The following is a 14937-nucleotide window of genomic DNA, read 5'->3' on the forward strand; positions in this document are numbered from 1 at the left end:
TGTTTTTCTCCTCTAAATCCAGAGTGCATCTTATAGTGCAAAAAATATGGTAAGTTGCAGATTACTCCATTTCTGATGCCAATGTTTTAATCATGAAGAAGTGAAACCTGTGCAGTGCCAGATATATGTAGCTCTGGATGCCTTATGGCAAACTGGATAGATCATATAGGTCTTCATCTGCTGACATAATACTACTCGTATATTACTATGTAATGTGGTTTATTAACACGTGGTACGAATACCCTTAGGGATACGCAAGTCACTTGTTGAGGATACACAGCCTGGCCACCCCAGAGGATATTCCCGCCTTTCCATAGAAATTGTCTGGGATCTTGCCTTCCTGCCCGCCCCCTGCTGCTGCCAGGGATCCCCCCCCCCCAAGCCGACCCAGCATCACATAGCTATAGTTCAGGTTCCTTTTTCCCACATGCATCACTTTGCTCTTGCTCACAATAAACATCATCTGCCATATTGATGCCCAGTCTTCCAGTTTCACAAGGTCCTCTTACAATTTTTCACAATCCTCTTGCAGTTTAACAACTTTGTGTCATCAGCAAATTGAATTATCTCACTAGTTATTTACATCTCTAGATCACTGATAAATACGTTAAAAAGCAGCGATCCCAGCATAGACCCCTGGGGAACCCAACTATTTAACCCTCTCCATTGAAAGCATCAACCATTTAAACCCACTCTCTGTTTCTGTCTTTCAACCAGTTCTCAGTCCATAAAAGGACATTACCTCTTATCCCATGACTTTCTAATTTCCTCAAAAGTCTTTCATGAGGCACTTTGTCAAATGCCTCTTGAAAATCCAAATCAACCGATTCACTTTTATCCACATGTTCATTCACCCCTTCAAAAAAATGCAGACTGATGAGGCAAGATTTCCCTTGACTAAAACCATATTGGCTTTCTCTCATTAATGTATGTTTATAGGTCCCATCTGTCGCTAGAATGTCTCACCTGCTGCACTGGAAAAAGAAATTATGTACTTACCCTGGCAAGCTCTTTTCCAATAGATAGGTGAAACATTCTAGATAGTAGGTAGAGAATGACACGGTGGCGGTTTACCCGCGGCTACCGCTTTTAGCCGCGGGTAACCCGCTAAAAACGGGGAATGAAAATTAGCAGCCTCTGCAGGGACGGGGACAAGGCCATCAACGCCCCGTGGAGCGGTGAATGGTCTTGTCACCGCAGTGAGGCATAAAGGATCGTGCGGTCCCCGAAGCCCCCACCCGCACGCCGGCTCGATCGTTTAACCAGCTTCCTCTCTCCACCTCACCTTAGTTTGCCGGCTTTCTTTTTCGGCGACCGGAACGCTTTCAAAAGAGCCGCCCATGCGCGGCTGCTCAGTATTCAATCTTCTGCTTTGACCCAACCGGAAACAGGAAGTTGCAGCAGAGCAGAAGATTGAACTTTGAGCAGCCGCACGTGCGCGGCTCTTTGAAAGTGAGCCGGTTGCCGAAAAAGAAAGCCGGCAAACTAAGGAGAGCTGGAGAGAGGAAGCTGGTTAAACGATCGAGCCGGCGTGCGGGTGGGGGCTGCGGGGACCGCATGTTCCGGCTCACACAAGGAAGGAGGAGGTGAAAGGGAAAAGTTTCTCTTCCTTGGAAATGTGGAAGGCAGAGTGGGGAGAAGACGCTGGAAGGGAAGAAGAAGACAGATGCCAGACTATGGAGGAGCGGAGGGAAGAAGATGGGTGCTAGACCAATTGTGGGAGGGGGTGAAGGGAGAGGCACAGTAACAGCAAATGGAAGACACAGAGAGAAGACACACAGTGGATGGAAGGAATTGAATGAGAAGATATGGAAAGCAGAAACCAGACAACAAAGGTAGAAAAAAAAAATTCTATTTATTTATTTATTTTTTGCTTTAGGATAAAGTAGTATATTAGTTGTGTTGATAAAAAATTATAAACAAAGCCCTGACAGCTGAACATCTCTTTCTCTAGTTCAGCAGCAGGAACTTTGATTTATAAGAAAGGAATAAGCTAAATATTGCAGTACTAAGGCTTATATGGATGCTGCGGGGACGGTGACGGGGCGGTGAATGGGATGGCAGTGGCGGTGACGGAGCGGTGAAAGGGATGACGGTGACGGGGCGGTGAAGGGAACGGCGGTGACGGGGGTGCAAAGGATGGTGGGCCGGGGACGGTGCAGTGACGGGGACAGATTTTTTTCCCTGTGTCATTCTCTAATAGTAGGGTTATTTCCCTATAGCCGCGTGCTGCTGCTGAAGGAATCCACTCCGGATATTTCACTCTGCCTCTGTTATACTTCACTGAGCTCTCTAGCTTCACCTTCAGTTCTTTCCTTTTATAAGCATGCCTGTAGAAGTGTATGTTCTGCTCTCCCCATTTTATTATTTTAATTCAACGTAATTTCATCCCCTTTTCAGGTAATTTAGTGCTTGGAGTGTTTTTGAAGCTCTTGCCTGCTTGAGAATTTATAGACTTTGGTCTGTAGCTGACAGGCCGATCCCTCTGGGTACCTGTTAGCCAGCCTGCATAGTTTCTCTGGTGCTCAGGCCCATCTCTGAGGTGATCTCGCCTCTTTTTAATCGGGGGTCGTACGCAGGCTGTTAGGTGTCCTTAAGAGGCTTGACAGGGTCTTGCAGGATGCCAGCTGCGTCAACGCACCTCTGCCCATCCTGGTGCGCATTACAATTAGTAAAGGGGATGGGATCTGGGGCAGAGCTTGGGTGGGTCTAGGGAGGTCTGTGGTTGGGGTACTCAGTTGATATTTGTTAGACTTAGGGGGTACTTAGCTTGAAGTAGTTGAGAAACACTGCTGCAGGAAATCAGCTGGCACCAGTGCCTCTTCTTCTCTCCAGCCCTCTTCCCTGCTGGCACCCCCTATTGGCGTCTCAGGGCCCATCTGGAGGGCCTCTGCACATGCGCAGACGTCGACGTGATGTCACACATATGCGTGATGTCATCACGGCGACATCCGCGCCCTTCTGGGTGCCTCAAGCCATGGCCACAACCTTTAGTGCACCCTGGCTTGAGAAAGTTTGAGACACACTGATTTAGCCATTGAGAAAGAAATGCCAGGCTTTGAGAGTTAGAAAACACTGACTAGGAGAGAGAAGGGATACCTTGTTCTGAGTAAGCAAAGTTGGAAAATTTTTCAGTGGAATGGGTTCCATTATAGTAAGTTAAAGAAGGGGAAACCAGGGTTGTCTCTGTCATCTGGGAGCTATGAGGATCATGGTGGCTGGCTCCCATTGCAGTTTGAATAGAGGGATTGGTGGTAATGCATAGAGAAACTTGTTCGCTAATCTAGGAGGAAAGCATCTTTCTCCAGACACAAGTAAATGGATACTTGATTGTCTGTTTGGATCAGTATTACTTGTTAAGATGGTGATCTTGAAAGGCCTGAAGAGTGTTGCAAATCATTCATAGTTTTTAGTTTGTGATTACTTATTCCATATTGGGCGAGGGTGTATCTGAGTTGTGTGTTTATGAAAAGGATATGGTTTTCTGTTAGCACTGACTGTACAGGATTGATCTGTATTAATCTGGCTTGTTTATTTTTACAGTGGGTATACTGATGTTCTAGTGTTTAAGATGCTGCCTTAGGTGCACCCTTGTGAATTAATATTATTATTTTTTTTTTATAGAGGAGGGGGTATTAAAAATGATCAGGCCTGGGTATCAAATAGATACACCATTACTTTCAATTACTGAGGGGCAGAGGTCCATGCTACTTAAGAATTCATTGGTACATTCCTAGGAGGACACTAAGATAAAAATCAAGATGTAAATCAGAATTTATCTAATACATGGGGTAATTGTAAAATAATTCAATATTGCCTAAAGTGAGGAATAGGATACGTTGGATTGAGGTTTATTTATAAGTGCATCCTTGAAAGAAAACCTGTGGAAATAGTATTTATGAATTATCATAGTTAATCTTATGCTACCACCAATAGAAAAATGATTGTGAGGGTCAAAATTTCATAATGCACATAACCTTTCTCCAACAAAAAGGAATCTTTTAATATATATATTTCATCACTGCCTCAATAAAACACAGCTATTATCCATATTTTCATTTCTTTTTTTTTAATTGCATATAAAAGTCCTCAAAAACCATTCACCAAAATGAAAACAAAACATAACTTATCTTGTCTGCAGGAGTAGCGTATTACTATTCTTTGTTGGATCTTTAAAATTTTTCAAAAGTTCAAAACTTTATGGCTTTGGAACATTGTTATTGAATTGTGATGCTTTTTTAGAAATATTTTTAAGCTTTGACTAATAACATTTGTAAATATTAAGAATAAGTACTGTCTATTACTCCGTTTCATCGGGCAAGTCTCGCTTGTCTGTTCCCTTCTGTTCTACTACCAACTTCCGACTCTGTCCCTTCTGCCTTGCTGCGCTGTATGCCTGAACAACCTGTGTGACTCAGTATGTTGGGCTCCATCTCTGGTATTCAAATCCAGACTAAAAGTCCACTTTTTTGAAGCTGCATTTAAATCTTAACCACACTGACTTGTAAAGCATCATATTTGTCTATCATTCCCTCTCTAGTTCCCGACTCTCTCTCTCTCTTCATCCCTTTGCATTTCCCTACATGAACTGCATATATTTATTCACCACTTTTGTAGTATGTCTGTTGATATTTGATGCAATTATGACTGGTCTTCCTTCACCAATTTGTACTCCTGTGCAATACTTGCTTTTTTTTTTTTTTTTTTTCAATTATCTTTATTAACAATTGCAAAGGGAACATACAACCAGGAGCACAGTAAGCATAAAAACAGATCAGCCAGAAAAATAGCACTTGAAAACTATAACAGCAAAAAGTGCACCGTACAAGAACCCAATGGGAGTATGCCCATCACAATTGACATTTTGAAATATCAAATCCCCCAATCAAACCCACCCATACCTCAAGCATGCGGCATCAAATCCCAATTAACAGACAACAAACACTCCACAAGCTTACCTCCAGACAGCCAACCACCCAAATACTCACACCCGCACACACACCAGTGCAGCCACCCTGTGGAAAAGCAAAAACAAAAAGAGCAAAAGAGAGCAACAGCCCCACCAAGAAGAAATATCAGGGTAGGGACTCCGTATCCACCGGCTCCAAGCCGGAACAAACAGTTAACACCCGTTTCCACAAGGCTTGATAGCAGCGGAGGACCAGAGTCCCAGACCTAGGGATGCGTTGAAGCTAATACCGCCCCACGAGCATACAGCAAAACGAGCAAGCCATTGCGGAAAAGAGGCCACTGAGTCAGCCACCCAATGCTGCAACAAGAGCTTTTTTACCACCAAGACAGCCATGTAAAGAACCCTGCGTTGGGGAAGCGTAAGCCCTCCCTCAATCAAATCACGTTGATCTCCCAAGAGCAAGAAACCATAAGACCATGGCACATCTTGTTGAAGAATGCGCTCCAAAAATGGAAGAACTTGGAGCCATAAGTCGGAAGAAGGACATTCCAAAAAATGGTGTGTAAGGGTACCTAAGAAACGATTACATTTAGTACAAACTGCTCCCTCCCAGAGGCCCATATGAGCCCCCCGAGCCCGAGAAATATAGGCCCGATGCAGAATTTTAAATTGCATTTCCTTAAAATCCATGGAGCCCCCCAAGGCGTGCACAGTGGTAAAAAGATCAAGGAATGCCTTACGATCTAGGAGAGTGCCAAGCTCTGATTGCCACTGGGAAGCCAATCGATCAATAGATCCCATGTCCGATGCATTCTTCAGAATCCGATACCAGGTAGCTAATTTGTTAAAAGCAGGAGATACCTGAAAAAACTGAACATCCAAGGGACCACAGAGCCAAGCATCCCCCCATTTGCGACCAAGAGACAAATAATAATGTCGGAACTGAAGATAAGCCCAAAAATGAGTCTGGGGCAGTTGCCAGTGAACTTGCAGTTGGGCAAAAGTAGGAAATTGACCCCCCCCCCACTGTGAGGAAATCTTGAAGAGTTATACCCCCTCTCTGCTCCCACTGCCGAAACCAGGAATGGCCCACTCCTGGTGAAAAGTCAGGATTTCCATACAACTGTAACAAAAGAGAAGCTGACGGAGTTTTCCCCTCCCGATGCCACCACCACCGCCACGCACGTCGTAGGGGTAGAAGATACGCAAACTTAGCCCCTCCTCCCGGTAGGTTCAGACAGCGGAGCATGAAGAAGAGATAGGACTGAATGAGGGGCACACCAGGATTCAACCCAACCCTGGGAAGAAAATTTATAACAACCCGACCATCCTTCATGTATAAAGCGAAACAGAGCGGCGACATTATAATAGCGCAGATCAGGAAAGTTCAAACCACCTCTATATTTATCCAAAGCCAAGGTGGCATAGCTAATCCTGGCCCGATTATGACACCAAATGAAAGAGGAGATAATCGAACGAAACAGACGCACCTCTTTATCAGTAACCCAAAGTGGCACAGCCTGCAACGGATACAAAATCTTGGGGAGAAGTACCATCTTAGTCAAAGCCACATGACCCCAAACACCCAACGGAAGATCTCTCCATTTATCACACAAACGCTGAATTGCCTCCAAATGGCGTGTCACATTAGAATGGTACAGAAGCTTGAGGTCCGGGCTTAAATATACACCAAGGTAACGCATCGGCCCCTTCACCGGTGGTATCTCTAGGCTCGCATGCCAGGTCTCCGTAAGGGAAGAAGTTCAGATTTATCATAGTTAACGCGCAGACCAGAAAGATCTCCAAAGGAACGGACCAAAGCAAGTACCCGCCCTAAATTCCGTCTGGGTTGGTCCAGATAAAGGAGAATATCATCGGCAAAAAAATTAATGCAACTCTCCTTGCTCCCAATGCGAATGCCCTGAATATTCGGATCACCTCGAATCCTAGCAGCCAGTGGTTCAATAGCTAACACGAAAAGTAACGGGAACAACAGGCAGCCCTGTCGCGTCCCCCTTCCCAAAGCAAACGGAGAAGTAAACTGACCATTGACTAAAAGTCTGGCCTGCGGCTGTATATATAAGCTACTGATCCAATGATGAATAGAACCCTCTATACCAAACTGACGCAGAACCCATAAGAGATATTGCCAAGAGATACTATCAAATGCCTTCTCCATGTCCAGGCCTACAATAGCCGATTCTCCCTCCAGACCACGCCTGGAGTGAAGGGCCATCAAAGCTCTGACCAGATTCATCGATGCATAGTGGCCCGGCACAAATCCTGCCTGGTCCTCATGGATCAACAGCAGCAAAAAGGCATTCAATCTATGCGCCAAGATCGCGGCAAAAAGTTTAGCATCTTGATGAAGGAGGGAAATAGGCCGATAAGAACCCACCTGGGCCGGGTCCTTGCCAGGCTTAGGCAACAGCACAACATGGGCCCTATTAGGAGTCCCCAAACCCCGATTCTCAGAGAGCGCATTAAACGCCCCCGCCAAAGCAGGAGAGATCTGATCCGACAGAATCTTGTAATACTCAGATCCAAACCCATCTGGGCCTGGTGCCTTAGTTAATTTAAGCTTCTTAATACCAATCCGTATATCGTCGGAACTAATAGGGACATTCAGTTGCTCCAACTGGGCTTCTGTCAACCGAGGGAGCTTGAGCCCCTGAAAGAAAGCATCCCTATCAACGTCCGAGAATGGTCGGTTAGCATACAGAGATTCATAAAAGTGAACGAATTGCTGTTGAATCTGCTGTTCCTGCGTGTAACAAGTACCCTTCAGGTCCCGGATGGACAGGATAACCTGATGGGTGCGCGGAGGCCGGACCAAATTGGCCAACAATCTCCCTGTCTTACCCCCCCAGGCGTACAATTTATACCGTTGAAAATAGATATTGCGAGAAGCCCGCTGTGTCAAGATTGTATCTATCTGCCGCCGGACAGTCAGCAAACGAAGTTTATCATCCGCCGAAAGAGAAGTACAGTGGCGCGCCCTCAACTGCCGAAGCTCCCCCGATAGAGTCAGTAATTCCGCATTCAGGGACTTCCGCTTGCGAGAGAGATAAGCAATAATGAACCCCCACAGAACCGCCTTGGAAGCCTCCCAATAGGTCACTGGATGAACATCGTCGGTATTATTATGAGAACTATACTCCAATCACTGTTCCCGAAGATATTTATGAAATTTGAGATCTCTATAGAGGTAACACAGAAATTTCCAATAGCGCTCCTCGGGGTCCGGCGTAAACTGAAGCTCCATGACAACAGGCGAATGGTCCGACAGGGGAACCTCCTCAATATCTATCCCAGACACCCTGGGGAGCAGAGAGGGCGATACCAACAGGTAATCCAATCTAGCATATACATTGTGGGGATGCGAGTAAAAGGTGTAAGTGTGTTCCGTTGGGTGCAAAATCCTCCAGGTGTCCAATAACTGCAACTGGCTAAGCAAAAAATGTACCCCCTTAGCTCCATGGTCCCTGGCCCCTGTCTTTGCCGGACTGCAATCCAGGGCAGGATCTGCGGTAATGTTGAAGTCCCCTCCCACCAACAGCTGGTAATCTGGATACATGGCTATCTTGGCAAGCAGAGCTGAAAAAAATTTATGATTATACACATTAGGAGCATACAGATTACACAATAACCATTTGTGCCCCCACAATTCTCCAAAAACTATAACATATCGGCCATCCTGGTCTTGGAGAACTTTATGAGTGTGGAAGGGCAATTATTTGTGAATGAGGATTGCAACCCCTTGCTTCCGGGTACCAAAGGAAGACGAGCAGACCTCGCCCATCCAGTCTCTCCGAAGCTTGAGGTGTTCCATAATGGAAAGATGGGTTTCTTGCACAAAGGCGATATCAGTCCCCCTCCTGCGGAACCAGGTCAAAACTTTCTTCCTTTTGATAGGAGAATGAATCCCGTCCACATTTAAGGTAGCTATAGTCAACTTAATCATTAGGAACTAGTTCCCCAAGATGAATAACAGGATACAATATAGTACAATAGACAGGCAGCCCCCCAGCTAGGCCCCCCATCCAGAAATACTGGAGCTGGAACACTCTAAAAAAGAGCATGGGACACGAAGGCAAGGCCAACCGCCCCCAAGAGCGCTGCACCACCACGCTCATATCTCTCACCCCTACCCATGCATACAACCACCACACAGGTCCACAGTCAAACACACCAGCCACTCTCCCACAACCCCACCCAAACATCCCCCTTCCCCTCCCCCCAACCTCAACCCTCCCCCCTGAGAAAGACTTCCCCCAGAACCGTCCCCAAAAACCCCCAATACAAAAGAAAAAACTGAAAACAAAAAGTTCCACTCCCAAAAAGCGGAGCAACCTAAAAGTCCTGAACTGAGCTCTCAGGGACCCACAGTCTCCCAAAAAGACAGTAACTACCCATAGGAAAAGAAAATCCAGCCAGCGGTGAAACAAATCGTCCGTCCTCGAGCAGCCCAATCCAAACAAGCCCCAGCAAGGGTGGAACAGCTGATGACCCCAAAACAATCCTAAGCAGGAGACCAAACCAGAGCAAAAGATCGCCAGGCAGCTCACTTCCATACCAGCCAGCCGAGTCTAATCATCACTCCCCTCCATAGCTTAGGTGTTCAATGCCACCCAGAGAGAGGAAGGCCACAGATAGAAGAAAGCTGATGACAAACTGCCACATCGTGGAGCCGGATCAACCTCCGGGGCTCCCCCGTCAGCTACCGCCGGCATGGAATCCAGATATTTCTGCACCGCTGCTCAATCAACAAAGGTGTGAGGCTTCCCCTCTCTCCAAATGCGCAGCGATGCTGGGTACACCAGCGCAAACCTCACCCCTCTTCTATGTAGCGCGGTGTACAGGGGAGCCATTTCTTTACGCATGGAGGCCACATGAAGGGAGTTGTCGTTAAACAGCAATAGTTTCTTGCCATCATAGTTCAACTGGCCCACTTTCTGGTAAACCTGTAGAATAAGTTCTTTTTCTTTCCAGTTAAGATAGCAAGCAATCGCAGCCCTAGGACGGTTATTATCCCCTAAGCGAGAGCCCAGGCGATGCGCTCGCTCACAGATAAAGCCGGTCGGCGGTACCTCTAGGCCCAACTTAGTCGGTAGCTAGAGTTGAAAAAAGTGGTACAGATCCTGATCAGCACGGAGCTCTGGGAGACCCACCATGCGAAGGTTGTTATGGCGTTGGTGATTCTCCGGCTCATCAAGGCGGTCAGTCAGCACTGTCACCTGGGCCTGCAGTGCGACCAAACTCAAGTGATCCCGCTGCGCCGAGTCTTCCCCGTCAGAGACCCGCTGCTCCACCGCCGCAATGCGGCCTGCCTGCGTCTCAAAATGCTCATTTATGTACTCCACTGCAGACTGAAACTTATGGAGCCGATCTTCTAAGGCTGCCGACACCAGGCGGGAAATTTCCTGCGCCCACTCTCCCCACTGCGCTGGGGCTGAAGTCGGAGTCGGCGCCGCCGCCATTTTGTTATCAGAGAGAGCAGACTTGGTTTTCGGCAGCCTCGCAGAACGCACTGGCATGCCGGACACAAAGCACCGCTCCCAGGGCTGCACTCGTGCACAGCACTTAAAGAAGGTCTCCAGAGAGAATTTTGCCAATCGGGCAGTGATTTAGCGGAGTTTAGCTGGGTTTAGGAGACCAGGGACCGGAGAGCTCAAGGGCACACGTCCGTTCAGACCCGATGCATCACGTGACCCCGCAATACCGGCTTTGACCAACCCCATGCTTCCTCCAGTGGTTTAACTCTGTGGGTGGTACCACTGATGGTGAAATACAGCTGGGGACGGGGGAGAGCCACATACTTCATTCTTCTGCTTCAATTTATTGGTGATCTTTTCTATGCTACAGTGTCTGAAGCAAAATGTCACTATATATTTCTGAGCAACTTTCCATGGTATTCCAGCCATATTCAGCATTTTCTAATCTTCTCCTTCACCGGATAAAGATGCAGACAGGCTATTATATTGCGAGATACAATATTAGTTCATTGCCTAAGGCTCAATGTGTTCTCTCTACTACTACCTTGAAGGGGCCCTCTGGGGTCTCCCACTGCTCAGTAACTAAGGCAGAGATGTCTGGATGCGTGAGAAAAAAGGGGATCTCAGAATTGGAGCTGCTCATGACTGTGCACTGGGAAGTGGAAGGCTGAACCTGCAGCTTCAATTCTTTGATCACGTCCGCTATAAAATGGTGAACAGAAACCAACTTGAACATGTGGCGCACCAAAGGGTCATCAACCTAGTCAAGTGCCACAAACGCATCTTGGCTGCCGGACCCTAACAGAAAACTGGATTCCTCCAGGAGAGCCTCTGAGAGCTGGGACAATAAAAGCATGGAGTTTGACCTCCAATCATGTGAGTTTGGCTCTCGGTGATCGCCGAGACTGGGAGTCGGCTTGTTCTTCAGTGAAGAGGTCTCAGGAAACGGAGACTTTCCCTGGGCTAACTGCAGTACGCTTTCCAGTTGTGCAGCACATCGTGGGTCTGTTAAAAAAGTTCTTCACATAATTTGGGGAAAAATTTTGTGCAGAGAACCCCCAAATGAGGGATCTCAGAGCACCAAAGCCTCAAAAACAGAACTTACAACCAAAAATAATAAAAACTAAACAGAGCGGAGCAGAAACACTTCTGCATAGCTCGCATACAGAAAAAAAAACTGAAGGGGGTACTCTACTCCACTGGAAATGAGGGAGTACGGAAAGCTGTGAGTGACACACTTTGCAAAGCCAGTTCATGGATGGGGTTTGATCACCTAACGTACAGACTCCTGTGTAGGTTAGACAGAATCTACACTACGGTTTACCTTAAAATTTGTGTGTAGATCATTATTATGAGACTGAAAAAACACAAATCTTTATGGCCAAGGGCATAATCCTTCTTTAAGCAATTTAAAATCAAACACAGGTTTAGCACTTTAAAAGGCAGCTAATTTGGTACTCCTTCTACACCATTCCTACTTTATTCTACATTAATGAATCGTGTCAAGAAATTTCAACAATAAATACCATATTAATAGACAAAAGAAACTGCTAACATTATTATAATAGTTTGACTAACCAGTCATGAGAAAAAATAAAACTATGTAAGGGAAAAAAAACTTACTTTTCAAACCACAAAGTGAGATTAGTAGTATGCCTTATCATTTTGAGAAGGTTAGGAGAATTAATTTCTTTATCTTCCTTTGTCCATACACTTCCTACTAACTCAGATGATTGCACAGCTCTAAAAAAAAATAATAATAATGGTTAAAAAAAAAAATCAAATCTGAGTATTTACAGTACTTAAAAAAAATGCAGTTTAAATATGTAACCAGTGCAAGAACTAACACTGATATCTACCCATGAATAAAGAAAATACAGAGATGTCCTATGTTTAATTGTTCTATCCAAAGCAATGTCCATGTATTTTATTCTGCACATTTCATTAATTAACAATACATAGTTCATTTAAAACAATAAAAAATTGCAAGCAAAATTGGTCTTCTAAATAAACCAAAAACAAATACACGTGTCTAAATATACAAATTATATCTACATCAAACACTAAACTATAAATATCTTTGAAAAAACCCAGTGGAAATGGTATTTATGAATCAACATAGTTAATCTTACTGTTGTAACCAATATAAAAATTTTTGTGATGCTCAAATTTTATAACTCCACATAAACTTTCTGCAGTAATACTGCTACTATTTATTATTTCTATAGTGCTACCAGATACATACAGTGCTGTAAACTAAAAACACAAGAGACGGTCCTTGCTTGAAAGAGCTTACAATCTAATTATGTCAGTCCTTTCCTCTATAGCCTTGTCCTTGCTGACTGCCCCTTTTACTCCTTGATGATTTAATGGCCTAACTCCCATATTCATACACAACCACTTTTCCATTTCCCACTCTTCTTCTCTACATTGTTCTCTACCTCTCAACTTTTTCGATCTCTAGCCCTTCAAACTTCCATCTTCTCACAAAATTCTTCATTCTAGCCTGCTTCTCTTTTTCCCATTTTGGACTAAGACAGCAAAGCAAGCATCAAATGAAAGCCAGAAGTTCACAGAAAGTGCTTATATATTCTTGGCCTATTCTGATAAGAAAATATATGAGATGCACACGGCTTCACTAGTAAACACACTCTAGCCTAGATTCTCAAAAAAACGCGTTAAAAAAACAACAGGCTGCTATTGCAGCCGTAGAGATTTTAAAAAAGCAAGTCATTCTCCAAAAATCGCTCATGCAAATGAGGTTGGCAGAGTAGCGAAGACTCACTAAATTTGCATGCACCCATCGCTGGTAACAGTGATAGGCACATACGCAGAACACATGCAAAAAGAAAAACCAAAACAAAACCCAAAACACAACGGGAGAGATGTCCAATCTCTCCCGCTGTCAACCAACCCCCTTCCCCCCTGCAGCAGGAGAGATGCCCACTCTCCCGCTGCTATACATAACTCTCCCCAAGCCACTGACCCCTCGCCCCCTTATCTTGAATTAGCTGGCTGACTGAAGGGAAGCCTACTTCCTCTGGCTAGCTGGCCTGCTTCTTCAAAATAGACCTTCCCCTCCCTGGTGCATCCTGGGATACACCGAGGAGGGGCCTGAGGCTCTGGTTGGCCAGGTGGTTTATGGCCCCTCCCATAGGCTAATCAGAGCCTCAGGCCTTTCCCCAGTGTATCCAGGATGCACCAGGGAGGGGAAGGCCCATTTTGAAGAGGAGGCCCAGCCAAGGACCAGATTTTATATAGATTGCCTAAAAAAAATCAGAGCCAACTAATGTGGCACTAAGCACAATTTTATAAAAGTTAGGTGCACTGTATAGAATCACAGCGCTGTCTAAGCGGCATTAGGCATCCTAACATTAGGCACACCATATTTATGCCAGGGTTTTGTTGGTCCAAAGTTAGATGTACAAAAGTGCCTAATTCAAAAACAGACACCAAACTCAAAAACACATCCAGGATAAACCCCTAACAATGCCCATGTTTAGGCGCTTTGGACTAGGTGTCTACTTTAACAGAATTATGTTTTTTGAGCTAGGCACCTAACTTTCAATTAAGTCCAATTAATAGCAATTATGAGGTGTTAAATGTCAATTATTTGCGCCAATTAACCCTATAAGCAATTAAGTCAGGCACCTAAATTGGCTAAACACACTGATGTAGGCACCTAACTTTAGGCACACTTTATAGAATTTGTGGGTAAATGTTCATGTTTCCAATGTTTGGTCATAGCAAAAAATTAACAACAGTTATATCTAGTCAATTCTACTTTTGTCAACAAAAGTTGAATATTGCTCCAGTGCTGTATATTTTTTTATTTTTTTTTTTAAGTCTAGATAAGTTAATACCTGTAAAGATCCGATTCAAGCAAAGTAAGTTGTCGAGCAATTTCTATAGGGTGCAGTGTAAGCAAGTCGAACGTTTCGGTCTGTCCTGGTCGGCTTATGTGCCACTCTATTGGAGGTGGTAAGCTTTCAAAAGTAATATTGTGACTGGGTCCAATGGCTTGTGCCTGTTTTTTCCGCTGGATAATCTTTGTAATTGATTCCACCCATTTTTTCATAGCTTTACCTGAAATAAATATAATGACCTATTATATCCAATTTTAGAACAAGGAAACTAAACATAATTTTTCTGTAACCCCTTAAAGTGGAGGGGGTGGGCTATTTAATAACTAGGCACCCAAATCTAAGAAGTCACCTTCATATAACAGGCCCCAATATTTTGCAAATGCTCATGCACAAATTTATATCAAAGCTGGTCTGTGTGTGCATATGTAATCTAAGGGGTCAATATTAAAGCCAATTAATGGGATAAGAGAATATCTTGTCCAGTTAACTGGTGCTCAGCAGGCCCCAAGAGAACATGCAGAAGTACTTACTCAGATATTCAGTGGCATTATTTCCACTAACTGCTAAAGCCGAAGCTGACTATTGTGTAGGACAGGGGTGTCCAACCCGATGGCTGCATGTGGCCCAGCAAGGTGTTTCATGTGGCCCGGCTTGAAATTAGTGC

General features: G+C 44.8%; 1 protein-coding gene across 2 annotated transcripts in view; it reads right to left on the reverse strand.

The window, feature by feature from the left end:
- SOS1 (SOS Ras/Rac guanine nucleotide exchange factor 1) overlaps nucleotides 1-14937 on the reverse strand; it is a 311664-nt gene that overhangs the window by 96677 nt on the left and 200050 nt on the right. Inside the window, exons 15-16 of one of the 2 annotated variants that reach the window (XM_033937170.1) lie at nucleotides 14271-14493; nucleotides 12031-12150 (exon numbers count right to left, since the gene is read on the reverse strand). In XM_033937170.1, coding sequence (XP_033793061.1) covers nucleotides 12031-12150; nucleotides 14271-14493 — 343 coding nt within the window. The remainder of the gene's footprint in view (nucleotides 1-12030; nucleotides 12151-14270; nucleotides 14494-14937) is intronic. The other variant, XM_033937172.1, reaches the window with a different exon arrangement.

Source organism: Geotrypetes seraphini, chromosome 3 (assembly GCF_902459505.1).
Source record: "Geotrypetes seraphini chromosome 3, aGeoSer1.1, whole genome shotgun sequence".
Taxonomy (NCBI): domain Eukaryota; kingdom Metazoa; phylum Chordata; class Amphibia; order Gymnophiona; family Dermophiidae; genus Geotrypetes; species Geotrypetes seraphini.